The sequence below is a fragment of the Pelodiscus sinensis genome, chromosome 6 (genome assembly GCF_052426305.1).
Source record: "Pelodiscus sinensis isolate ZL-2025 chromosome 6, ASM5242630v1, whole genome shotgun sequence".
NCBI classification, from domain to species: Eukaryota; Metazoa; Chordata; order Testudines; family Trionychidae; genus Pelodiscus; species Pelodiscus sinensis.
This window is the reverse complement of record NC_143057.1, coordinates 63303890-63317029: the sequence shown is the minus strand read 5'-3', so window position 1 is coordinate 63317029 and position 13140 is coordinate 63303890. Positions and strand designations below refer to the sequence as shown.

Here is a 13140-nt window from a genome sequence, read left to right as displayed (position 1 = left end):
GCTGGGAGAAGGAAATTGAACCAGCATCTACCCTCTCAGCATCTAACCTGACCTCTACTTGTAATCCCTGGCCAGGAGCCACTTAGGTGCCAAAATCATGTCTCGTGAGGTACCTTTGAATGCCTCCACAAACAACTGAGGGGGAAGAAGACTGAGACCTACCATGTAACCTTTAACTTAGTGGTTAAGGGGCCTTACCTGTGACTGTGGAGAAGGGGAGCCAGGCTTTTCAGCATGGGAAAGCCAGGATATGCTAGAGCTCTTTAAACTGTGTGGAGAAGTGCATAAGGACATTTTATTCACCCCTTCACATAATACAAGAGTCAGGGTGACCCAAGGACATGAATCGGCAGCAACTTTAAACCAAACCAAAGGCGGTATGTCTTCCTGCAAGGTACAGTCAGCGTGTGGTCCTGTTTGCTAGGTGACGTCATAAAGACCAGCCTTTAAGTGAGTTCAGTAAAAAAGTGAGCAATTCATGTAGCTGGAGTTGTGCATCTTACATTGATTTTCTCTGCCAGTATAGACTAGGCATGAGTCTTCCCTGGTGCCTATGCCTGCACCTGTTCTGAAATAGCCCTAGGCATTCTGCTTTCTTGTCTGTTGAAGCTGTTCTGCTTGAGTTAGGCTATGTTTAGACTGCAGAGCTTTTCCGGGATACTGGAACATGTGCACTCTTTTGGAACAGTTTCCAAAAAAGCGGACATGTTCTTTCAACATCCCAGTACTCCTCTCTGTGAGAGGAATAAGGAATGTTCCGAAAGAGTTTTTCCAAAATTTGTCCCTGTGTAGACGGGCCAAATTTTGGAAAAGCCTCTTGTGGAAAAAGATACACAAATTGCGGTTCGCAATTTGTGTATCCTTTTTCAACTTCTTTCTGCAGTGTAGACATTGCCTCAAATGTGCTTTAGACCAAGCTCACAGCTAGCCTCACTGTCTAGTCTGGTTGCTCAAATGAGACAGCAGGTGACTGGAAGTATTTCATATGCATTGCAAACAGCAACCGATGGGAATTTTTGACTGTTTGATTTTTATCAGTAATAGGTGTGTATTATTGAAAACTAGCCTTGAGAGGATTGTGGTCCTCATTGGTCACTGCCAGCTGGAACTTTCTGGTCATATAGCCTGCCTCAGGGATAAAGTCTCTGCATGCTGAGCCCCTGATCAGACTTACGGTCAGGAGGAGATGTGGCCCAGTCATTGACCATTGCCAGCTTTGTGGTCAGCCAGATCAATAATAATTTTCTGGAGTTTTTAATTGCCTGAAATAAAGCTATACAATGTGGCCATGGACATTCAGCACTATGGACCCACACTGCCAAGCATATGGTTGTTGTTATGAAAGAGCCCTCAGGATCTCTGAAACATTCATAGAACTTTCAAGCAAGCCTGAACTGGTTTAAAGCTTTCCATGAGAACCAAGTAGAATCCCCCTGTTTCTAGACAGTTTCAAACTTTTATCTGTTTTGGTTTGATATTGTGGAAAATGTGTGTATGTGTCCATGTGTGTGCATGTGTGCGTGCGTATGCATGTGTGCGTATGCATACTCCTTTCCATACTGAACAAGTATTGTCTCTAGTTCTGGCCTGTTTTGAAGGTTCTTATACAATGAGATCATAGAGGTGCTCTCTGGAAGTTTCTGTAATCTAGGTTTGCTTATACAATGTTTTACCTTATTTATATAAGCTGAAAATCTCTCTTTAAGTAGATGCTGTGATATTGGCAGACTAGTCACCAGCTCATGCCAAGGTCTCCGTGTCAGAGTGGGACTGTGACAGATACATAACTGAGATCTGTCTAGCTCATTTATGGGTTAGTACAGTATGATAGAATAGAATGTGCACCAGGTACTATATGCAGGGGAAGGCTGAGCATTCCCCTATTGTGGCCCCTCCCCCAGGGAAGTGTAGTTCCCACGGGGAGTCAGGGGTTGGATGCATTGCCTGCCCAGTGGTCTGTGTCCTAGAGCCCTAGGGCTGTGGGTGCTGCTGCCGCACCACCTAGGAGCTGTGGGTGCTGAAGCTGTAGCACACCAGGACTGGGGGCATTGCCTCCCTGCCCCCAGCTGAGCAGTCCTGGGATTGTAGCACTCCAGGGCTCTGCTGAGCATGCTTTGGGCTCCTGGAGGGATTAAAGAGGGTCAAAGAGGAAGGCAAAAGAGGTGGGCCAGGGGCTAGGCACCCCAAGCTGCCAGGTCACTGGCCACCCATAGACAACAGTGTGCTCAGAAAAGCCACTGACAAACAAAGTAACACATAGCTAGGGAAATTAATGACAATGGGAGACAATGACAGAAATTATAAAAATTGCTATCTTGTAAATAGGGGTGGAGGAGAAAATGAGAACAAGGGTACCCCTTGCTTGGAGGATGCATAGCTTCACATCCTCTTTTCAGGGGTCTCGGTTATAGCTAGAGTTAGCCTTCTTTTGTCAGACTTTATGTTTACGTAAAACCTTCCTTCTGCTTCTCCAAATATAGCTATGTACTAAGGCTCAAGAACAAAACAAAAGGAAAAATATGCTTGTTGAGGTTTCTGTTTTATTCACTGTCCCATTTCATTGGAGTTTACAGAGCTGAACCAAACCCATGAGATGGTACATCACTGATCTCTAGGGAAGCTTACATCTGGTTCCCAGGGCAATCTCCTATTATGTTTTTGAGCAGAATTTTGTAGATGAATGAGCATGTACCTTGTAACACTTTTGCAGATGCTTAATTTTTTTTTCAAAAAAATTCATAAAGATCACTAATTTCATACTGTAGCTCTGCTAAACACAGTCAAGATTTTGCCTGTTGCTGCTTAAATTAATAGACTCTATTCAGGAAAACATTCCTGTGCAAAATTAATTTTAATCATTCAAGATTAGTTTTGGTTACATTTCACAAGTAAGAAAGGCAACAACAAAAAATCGAAGCTTGATATATTTCCCTGAAGGATGGTACACTTCATTTCTGCTGTTTAACTACTTGGAAAATTAAGGCAACTTAAAATGCTGGAATGAAGTTCCTATCAATAACTAATTTAATAAAGACAAACTAGTACAAAATCTGTATGTGCTTCTAGCGAAAAAAGTATGAACAATTTATTGATAAAATGAAGTAATGCAAAGTACATAAATTGCTTTCTGCTTTTGGCACTGAGATTATAAATCTTTTTCATAGGCAATTTAAGTGTGATTAACATTTAAGCACAAAGGTTATTTAACATTTAAGCACCAAGGTAGTTTCCATAAGAACTATATCATGTTTATACAGTTATCCTTACCAGTTTTTCTGGTGGAGCTCATCCTTATAGAACAGAAGATGTTGGAGAACTTCATCTAATCGAGATGAGTTGTTGTGTATACAGACCCAAACAACAAGACTATGCCAAAGAAAGGGCTGAATCTTATTTTCTTTTTGTTCAAGCTTTATTTGAACTGATGGGTCAGAATTCAAGAAGGACTAAGAAAAATAAATAAGTGAAATTCACAGATAAGATCTCTTAAATAGTTAGTCTTTAGTTTTCTACTGATATTTGACTTAGAATTTTTCCCAGCATAATACTTGCTCAGCATTCTATTTTAATAGAAAATACAGTGCTACAGATGCCTCTAATATCTTTCACACATGACCAAAAAACCTCAACATCCAGCCAACAGAAGATGCATACTATTGTTGTTTCTCTAGGGCATCTATGTATTTTGAAGTACTCACCACCTGAAGTTGTCAGGGGCCCTGTTATTGTGCTGTTACTGCTAAGCAATCATTACCAATATCATGGTACTTGGTCCTGCCGTGAGGGCAGGGGACTGGACTCAATGACCTCTCAAGGTCCCTTCCAGTTCTATGAGATAAGTATATCTCCATATATATTACTAATATGAACTATAGAGATTTCACTTCAGACTGAGAGTGGGTTTATAAAAAGAAAAGATCAGCCTTCTGGGACTATAATACGTAGTAGAATTGCTATAGTCTGTGAGGTTAAATATTAATGTGAGCTGGCACACTTTGGGTATCCTGGTGGAAAACATTTAAATAGCCAAGGTTCTGGGTGTGTCTACACTGCAGAGATTTTCCTGAAAAACGGCAATTTTTCTGGAAAAACTTCACTTATGTCCACACTACAATTGCATTCTTTCAACAAAAAGTCAAAAGAACACAGGGGTTTTTCCAACAGCAGTAAACCTCTTTCTATTAGGAAGAAGCCTTTTTACGAAAGAGCTCTTTTGGAAAAAGACATGCGTGGACAGGGAAGAGGGTTTTTTTAAAAAAAATAGGCCTCCAGGAAAAAGCACATGTGCTCTAGTGGCCACTCCATCCATAGTAATCACCACTTAAATACGAGATAGTGTCCAATGAATGTGAACGCTATCTTTCAAAAAAGCAGATGGCTTTTTCAATGTGCTTTTGCTGTGTGGACACTCTCTTTCTAAAAAAGTTTTTCTGGAAGATCCCTTCCGGGAAAGCTTCTTCTGAAAGAAGCCTGCAGTCAGGACATACCTCCTAACTCTGGAATCTGATTGCATAGTCAAAGACCCATGTTCATGCAGACTCCTGCCAACTCTAACAGGACTCTGGTACATACCTGTTACCACCTGCAGGTATCAGATTGTGAGATCAGGATCAACATTATTTTGTTTACAAGCTGGAGTGCTCTTTACAATAAGAATCATTTTTTAAAAATATAAGTATTTTTTAACACTGACTTGTGGTGCCAAACCTATATCAGGATCTGCTAGTGCAGGACCTTGTGCCTCTGCCGAGTCCTCCTAACATAAGTGTCAAAGTCTTGATACAGGATTTGTAAAAATTGAGTACTGGTAATTAAACTGGATCGACTCAACATGATCCCCCGCACCCGCCTCCTCCCAGGACTCCTCTCCCCTCCCCCTCCCCCCACAGAGGAGGGAAGCCCTGGCGTGGGCCTCCTCCAGGGACGACTCCCCCCTTCCCCCTGCAGAGGAGGGAAGCCCTGGCATGCGCCTCCTCTGCGGACAACTACCCCTTCCTCCCGCAGAGGAGGGAAAGCCCCGGCATGTGTCTCCTCCATGGACAACTCTGTCCCCACCTCCCGCAGAGAAGGGAAAGCCCCGGTGCGCTCTTCCTCTGGGGACTCCCTCTACCCCACCATGCCATGCCAGTTCCTGGCATGCCACAGACCTGGGGGAGGGGAGCAGCCATTGCACTTCTGGAACCCCCAGAAGTGATGCGCAGCTGCCGGACTTCCGTCCACCCCACAGGAAGCTGCCACTACCTCCATTGTCACTGGAGATAGGTAGTGGGGCTTCTTGGGGATGGGGGATAAATCGGGGAGGCCCAAATGCCTCGCGATTGACTGGTTGAGCCCTCATGATCGACCAGTTGATTGCAATCAATGGCTTGGTGACCACGGTGTTAGAGGCTTTACGGTGGATATTACGGTCCATTCAGACGACAGCCCACTGAGAAATTCCCGGTATCCCGCCGGGCCAGCCCGCCCCTGGCTATAATAGTGCAATCACAGTCCAAAACAAAATAATTTGGGGACATGTACACAAATGCTGGCTCTGCAGGTGGCTGACTCATTCATAAAGTCAATCTGCTCAAACTTCTCCCTTCAAAACGCCTGCTTCATGGCTGGACAGTTACAGAGCTGATTAGTAGCAATCAATTCATGAGAATGAGCAGGCTGCCCCTTGAAACCTGTAGTTCTTTATTTCTCAAGCCCTTGAATTCCCTTACTGGTGGCCACATTGAGTGCCTGAGTTAATGCAGACTCAGGGTTGTAGAAAATGTCCTAAATGGCAGTATGTAAAGACTCCGCAAGCTCAGGGATCAGAAGGTGGACTAGAATTGGTTTTTCAAATTACCTAGGGCTCCCATGAGGGAGCTGTCATTCATCCTCACTGGCTGGAAGATCCTTCAGATAGCCTATTTCTTGATTCAGTAAACCTTGGGGAATAATTTTATTATATAGTACACTTAAATATGCTGTTGAAATTAAATTTCATTAACAGTAATTGAATCACTCTCAATACATTTTAGCTGTCTGTTCTGAACTAGTCTACAATTTCTACAATCCTCGCTGCTCTGTTACACATATTTAGGGATTCAGAGCTATGATAAAGAATAGCAGACCTTGAAATAAGTAAAATAAAAACAGACATGGGAGAAGCTGCTGTAATCTACTGTTGAAAAATGTAGGTGTGTATTGTCTCTGAGTCTGTTAGCACTGTGGTTATGATGACTGACTGAATTCAAAAGCGTTAGACACAGTTGGGTTTCAGAAGAGATCCCTGTGAGTGCTAAGTATTTTTATTTTGAAGTGTTACATCCTTCAACAAAGACAAGTAATACTAGACTTCAGGCCATATACTTTTAAAATCTCCAAATTTTCTGTGACTGAAGGAAAGGATTTGACAGCAGAGCACTCTGTCTCCTGTTTCTTTCTCTAATGATGCATGCTTTTCTTACTGGTGAATGGTGGTCATTGTCCTGAAAAGGTTATCTTTCCTTATGTCTCCCCTACTTATAGAGAAAAATTGGTGAGTTAATTAACTTAATTAAAATGTTAATATTAGGTTCAATTGCAGCCTTTCTATGGCTATGTCTACACAGCAGTGTTATTTCGGAATAACTAACATTAATCTGAAATAACATAGTGCATGTCTGCACAACAAGCCTGTATTTCAAAATAATGTTGAGTAGGACTTCTCTGACTCCTGTAGCCCTCATTTCATGAGGAGTAAGGGAAGTTGAAGGAAGAGTGTTCTTCCTTTGACTTCCTGCTGTAGACAGCGCCAAAAGCTGAATTAAGCTATTTTGACTCAGCTACATAATAGACATAGCTAAAGTTACATAGCTTAATTTGACTTTTGCCCTGCTGTGTAGATGTACTCTATATGTTAGATGTGGTAACAAGTAGGAAGTAGTATTCTTTCCCCTGATACTGCAATGGCAGCAACATACAAATACAATAAAAAGCTTGGATGCGGTCACCAAAGAATTCCCTCATCACAGGAACTACAAAGCCTTGTTCGCATGCTCCAATATAAGGGTGTGTCACTAGGGGTCTGAAGGAGGGACCAGAGCAGGCACCATTACAATGATTCCACAGGGTGTGGTTGCCTATTGGCATCATGGCTTGAGCTGTTTGTAACACAGGTGGCACCTAAGGGTTACCTAAATTATATCCCATTTTGGCTCCTGCAGCAGCCTAGAAGCGGAAGGGCACAAAAGGTGGCTTGAAGCGTCTTAGCCTACCCATCATCTCTCTTGGACTGAGACTTTTGTATCGCACTTCCCAGAGGTACAGCACAAAGATAATGCCTGTGTTTTTTCTCCAGTTGTGCAGTTTGCATATGCATATCCCTATTTATAACGTGTAAAGTCCTGAGCAGATACAAATTTGTATCTTTGTACGCATCTGCATCCAATTCAAATGATCCATGGATATAAAACAGATATCCACAGATTTGCAGAGCTTTAATAACATGACCTTCCTTACATGTCAAGCCCCACTCCCATGTTTACAAGCCTCAATTTTCATTCCTTTTTACAAAGACTTCTGCCAGTGCATTCCATTGCTTGGAGATTGTTCAAAACCCAGCAAAATATTGCTCAAGGCTTCAAAGCTGTAACAGTCATACTATAACTGCCATTTGTTCTTTATAATGGGTACCTATTTAGTGGACAATTGACTTTAACTTGGCCCTGTTGGTCTTTTAAGTTCTCTACAGTGAGCTATAAAGGATCTACTTTTACAGGCATCTCCCAACATAAGGCTTATAGGATGTGTCACTCACTCCCATCTGTCGCATCCCCTTGCTCTTAACAGCTCTTACAAACCCTCCTTCCCCTTCCCAGGTGTGTTTTATCCTTCTTTCTCTCTTGGTGTGAGACAGTGCAGATTTATTGACTGTCACAGTATGCTGCTAGGCTCATCTTCTTTTCTCCACTCAAGCTTTTGGGAGGAAGTAGGCTGAGACAGTTATGGGCGATTTGACAGGGTTTCTTCATGATGGATTGGCATGGACCATTTTTATTTTGACAGATGAAGTTGACTTTGAGGAAGACAGTGAAATGTTCTAATATGGTTATTTGTCCTTTTATTTATGTTTTTCTTCCTCTCTATGTAATGACAAAAGCCCAATCAGTATAGTATCACAGAACATCACAAACTCTAATTAATTTACCTAACAACATCTGTGGTAGGTAGGGAAATACTGTTATTTCCATTGTATAGTCTGTGCCTACTGAATCTAGACTTCCTGAGTACCAGTGGTCATACGTCTTAACTATAAGTCCATCCTTCCGCCTTTATAAGGGCCTATAACCTTGAGTTTTTAAACATTTTAATAAATATTTTCCCATTTAAGATACCTCCCCTTTGCTCTTTTTTAAAAGGGAGTGAAGCAAATCACTTCCCAGAACGTGTATTGTTTCCATGGCTCAGCAACAGAAAAAGACTCAGAATGCCAGACTTGTATATGAAATGAAAAATCAAGCCCAACTTTGTGGCCTGGGATAGTTTGGCACTTAGGGCCATACTTTCAAAGATGGCTTGTTATTTTGAGTATTTTACTGCTGGTGAAAATGTAGGCCTTAACCTCTTTGTGGATTATGCCATGTCTAGACTACAGAGTTAAATTTATTTAAATTGTGTTGACGATCATAAGTCTCTTTAATAACATAGGTGGAGTATGTCCACACAATGCTCCTTGCATTGGGGGAGGCATCCACAGTCATTATTTTTGCAATGATAGAGAACGCTGCATCACGGATACCTATCCCGTTGTGCAATTTGTTGTCCTGTGTCACTCTTCACCACTGGGAGCCCTGGGACCAGAGCATGGTGCATCATAGGGCTATGCTTGCTATCTTGTGATACAGTTCTTTCTGTCCTACCATTTCATGGAATTCTTAATTCATTTTATGCCATTTTTCAACAGCTCTTGGAAAGTGTGAGCCCATCATCTCTGCATAGATCCTGAGCTACTGACGGCTCTGAGGACGAGCATTTTGAACACTATGCAACTGGTCCTGTAATATTTCGTAATCAGTGAAACAGAGAGTGAATTGCTGATGTTTGTCCTGCTCTCTGCCCTGGAAATAAATCATTCAAGATTGCTGTTGGTAGTCACGGAATAGCACACCATGGTGGACAGCCATAGGCTCAGGAAACAAGAAGTGAGTGGTGGAGTCACATTCTGATGCATGTTTGGAATGGTAAGTAGTAGCTGCAGAACTCTCAGATGCACAAAGCCACCTTCCTAGAACTTTGCATGGAGTTTACCACTGCCCTATGGGACAAGGACACCAGAACGAGAACTGCCCTCACTGTAGAAAAGCAAGTGGCAATTGTGTGTAACTGGCAACTCCAGACTGCTTCTGGTCAGCTATGAATCAGCCTCTTAGGGAGCAGTGGTGCCAGTGTTCAGGGCCACCGATTGCCTCCTGCTATGAAGGACTGTGACTGTTGGTAATGTCCAGGAAATAATTGATGGCTTTGAGACAATGGGAGTCCCTAAGTGCAGTGGAGCAATAGATAGAATACACATCACATTTTGTCCCTCTGACCAGTTTTCAGTAGACTTACAACTAAACATATTACTTCTCCATGGACTTTGCAACTAGGTGCTCTCACCTCTCATGAGTACCCCCAATCTGAGTGTGTGTGCCTGAACTCTGTTTGTCACGGGTCTTCAGTAGTGGAGCCAACAGCCACCGCAGATCCTAGGGCAAGGTGAGGTGGCAGGGGGCTGGCTCCATGCCCCCTGAAGGGGTGGGACTGAGGGCAAAAGCAGTGGGGCAAGGGCAGTCAGCCCTTAGCAACTGGGTGTGACTTCCCCCTCCAGCCTTTGGATTTGTGTAGAGCAATGCTCCAGAAGCAATTCAAAGGATGCTGAAGCTCCAGCCTCTAGAGGCAATGGCATGGGTATCTGGTATCGTAGGTGGAGGAAGGCACAGCCTCCCTAAACCGCCGGGCATGGCACCGCCCACACTCTGCCCCCAGCACCTGCCCTCCTGGTGCTCCGGGGCTGGGCCAGGCAGTGCACCTTCCTCCAGTGCTCTGGGGCTGGAAAGGCTTGGCCATGCAATGTATCATCTTCGCTCCCTCCAGTGCCCTGGGATGGTGTGTGCCCCATTTCCCTGAGGGGGGCAGGGTAGGAGCAGGGCCTCAGCAGAAAGGGCAGGGCTGGAGGTGGGGCTGGAGGCTTGCCTCCTCCAGCCCTACCTTCACCAATGCCCATGGGAGGTGGCACCTGGGAGATCTAGCCCCCCTTTGAATCTCTGGGCCCTGGGGCAATTGTCCCCTTTGCAGCCTCCTCCCCATCAGTGGGCCTGTTCTTTGATCATTCAGACTTCAACCAAGTCACACAGTCTGCTCTCCCCACACACTCGGCAGATCCGGCAGCTATACGCAGCAGCATGTCTGCTGCATAAAGCCAACATTGTCAGTAGGGATAGTGTTGTGTGAACTGTGTATGGGGCGCAAACAGGAAGAGGAATTTCAAAAATTCCTGAGCCTTTAAACTGGGGAGGACAGTAGAGTTCAAACTGTTAACCAGACTGGTCATATGGGCATTGTGGGACACCTCCTAGAGGCCAATTAAGGTGACAACTAAATAAGATATCTTCACTGATGCTCTGTTGCTCTAATTACATCACAAAAAGCACTCTGCCGCTCATCTAGGTTTTTTTATGTCAGTGTAACCCCTCCAGTCCAGTGTGTTTCAGCAGCAGCCCTGGGAACTATATCAGTATAGCAGGGGAGTTACAACGGTGGGATGCATATGTCAGTGTGTGCACCTCTGCTGTTTTGTCAATGAAAGCTGATTTTTGTTGACAAAACTTTGTAGTGCAGATAAGGCCTTAGTTCAGGAGAGGGAAAAATATGGCCCATGGGCCGGATCCAGCTCACCAAGCCACCAGATCTGACCTGTGCGGGCATCAGAGAGACTCAGACAGGTTCTCTGCCTGCCCCACCTCCCCCCCCCCCCACTCCACTCAGAAAAGTGGCTGTGGGGCCCTGTTTGTCTTGGAACAACTGTGAGCCCAGGGATAGGGGAGAAGCTTTGTGTGCTGCCCCAGCCCTCAGCACAATCCCACTGGCCAGTTTCCTGCCAATGGGTGCTGCCTGTTTGAAGAATAGGCAGTGCTCAAAGTACCCCTTCCCCCTCAGGCCTGCAGCTATTTACAGACTCTTGTGGCCTCTGCAGCCAGGGAAGGGGGCAGACAGGGGAGCCTGCCTGAGAAACCTGCCGGGCTGCTGGCTGGGACCCCAAGTAAATGTCCCTGCCAGAGCCTGCCTCTGGCACCACAGTACCTCCCTCCTCCCAACTCTTTGCCCCTCCACTCCTGGCTCCCTGCCCCAAACCCATTGCCTCTCCTTGTGTTCCCATACCTTCCCCAGACACAGCACCCCAATCACCTTCCCCAGGTTGCAACCACCTCCTGCCCTAAGTCACAATCCAAACACAATCCTGCCCCCCCCACAATCCCCTGCCCCAGATCACATAAAAATTATTGCCCACTCCTGCCTTAGTTTCTCACTTTCTAAATTGAGATAATGATATTTGCCTTCCTTTGTAAAGCACTTTGACGTTCTTGGGTGAAAATGGTTATTAGGAGCTAAAAAGTATTAGTATTATAAATAGTGTTTGTTATTTTATTTAGTCTATGAAAAGACAAACAAAAATAATGTTGGTCAGTTCTCACATAGCCTACACTCCCATAGGTAAATTCATAATTAAGTAAAAAGAAAAGAGCAAGAAATATTGTTTACCCAAGAGAGACTGCAGCAGTCCTTTTGATGTCATTACAGCCTGTGAGCTAGACACATAATTAGGCAGTTTTTAATCAGATAAATGATAGGCTAGTGTGCACCACATAATTATGGTTCTTCTCACCCCCTAGCACCTAAAAGGCAGCTAGAGGAGAAAACGTACACAGAAATATTCTCTATGGTTCATTGCACACAGTTTTGATGCATCATCTTCTACAGGGGGAGAAAACTGGGGCTTCACAAGGGGTATGGCCATTCAGCCATGCAGGCACCCCAGTTTCTACAGGGAAACTTGAACATCTCAAGGGAGCCCTCAAAAAGCCAGCTACTAAATGCTACGTCCCCTGCCTGTGCTCCATCTGTCACCCAGGGCAGCAAGGTTCAGTCAAGTACTGTGTTGCTGCAGAAGGTCTGTGCATGAACCCCCTACATCCATCTGTCCCCATCCACTTCCATACACAGATGCCACAGAGCAGGAATAAATGCTGTCTCCAAAAGGATACTGGCACCACTCTAGCTACTCTTATGTATTGGGTCCCCATAATATCACATTGATAATTACATCAAACAAACATGGATAGTGTATTCATGTAATGGCATGTTTCACAAATCCAGACTGTGATCACTACAAATGGGTGTCTATTCCACTGAAAGGCAACCTGTGCTAGTAAGTGGGCCTTATGAGTGGCCCTCCTTCATTTCAGTGGCCCACAAGATTGTCGTAACCAAGACAGTCTCCCAGGATAAGATAGTTTTTCTAACTGCACTTGCATACCTAGAAATGTGTGTGGTGTGCCAACTGAACCATAGCAGCACTTCGATTGGATGCAGAGGGTGTACGTGACTCTCACAATTGTTTTAAGTGCATGTCACTTTTGTAATATCCATAGGAAGGAAACTATGTGGACAAAACCCAGCAAAACCTGGCAGCCCTGCAATAGAACCCCAATGGGCCGCATACAGTCCTCAGGCCACAGGTTGCCCACCACTGGTCTATTCTGTTCATCCTGTCCCTAGACTACAGGTAATTCGTCTAGCTCAACTCTGCGTTCATTATTTTTACTGAATTACCAAGCATGCTTATTTGATCACAGTAATCCTTTCTGATGCATCATATATCATCCCACTTTGTTACCCACCATGCCACGAGGTCTCTGCTTCTGTATTTCTTCCAAGTTTAGATCAGAAAGTACCACAGCACCACATATGGTTTCTCCAGCCTTCAGCATAAAATGCACAGCCGAGAGGATGTTTGGATATGGCTGGTAGCAAACCTCACAAGCAGAAAGTGCTATGGCATAAAAAATAATTTTGTGAAAATTGTCTTTCTGTTGTTTTACAATATATTCTGTTTGCCTTTTATTTATTATGTGCTATTTAACTTCA

At 44.2% G+C, this 13140-nt stretch overlaps 1 protein-coding gene across 5 annotated transcripts in view; it reads right to left on the bottom strand.

The window, feature by feature from the left end:
• The window catches only part of TMEM232 (transmembrane protein 232), a 155385-nt gene that overhangs the window by 89096 nt on the left and 53149 nt on the right, over positions 1 to 13140 (bottom strand). For all 5 annotated transcript variants that reach the window (XM_025190394.3, XM_075932031.2, XM_025190393.3 and 2 more), the window contains 2 exons: positions 12894 to 13045; positions 3268 to 3446 (listed from right to left, as the gene is read on the bottom strand). In XM_025190394.3, coding sequence (XP_025046179.2) covers positions 3268 to 3446; positions 12894 to 13045 — 331 coding nt within the window. The remainder of the gene's footprint in view (positions 1 to 3267; positions 3447 to 12893; positions 13046 to 13140) is intronic.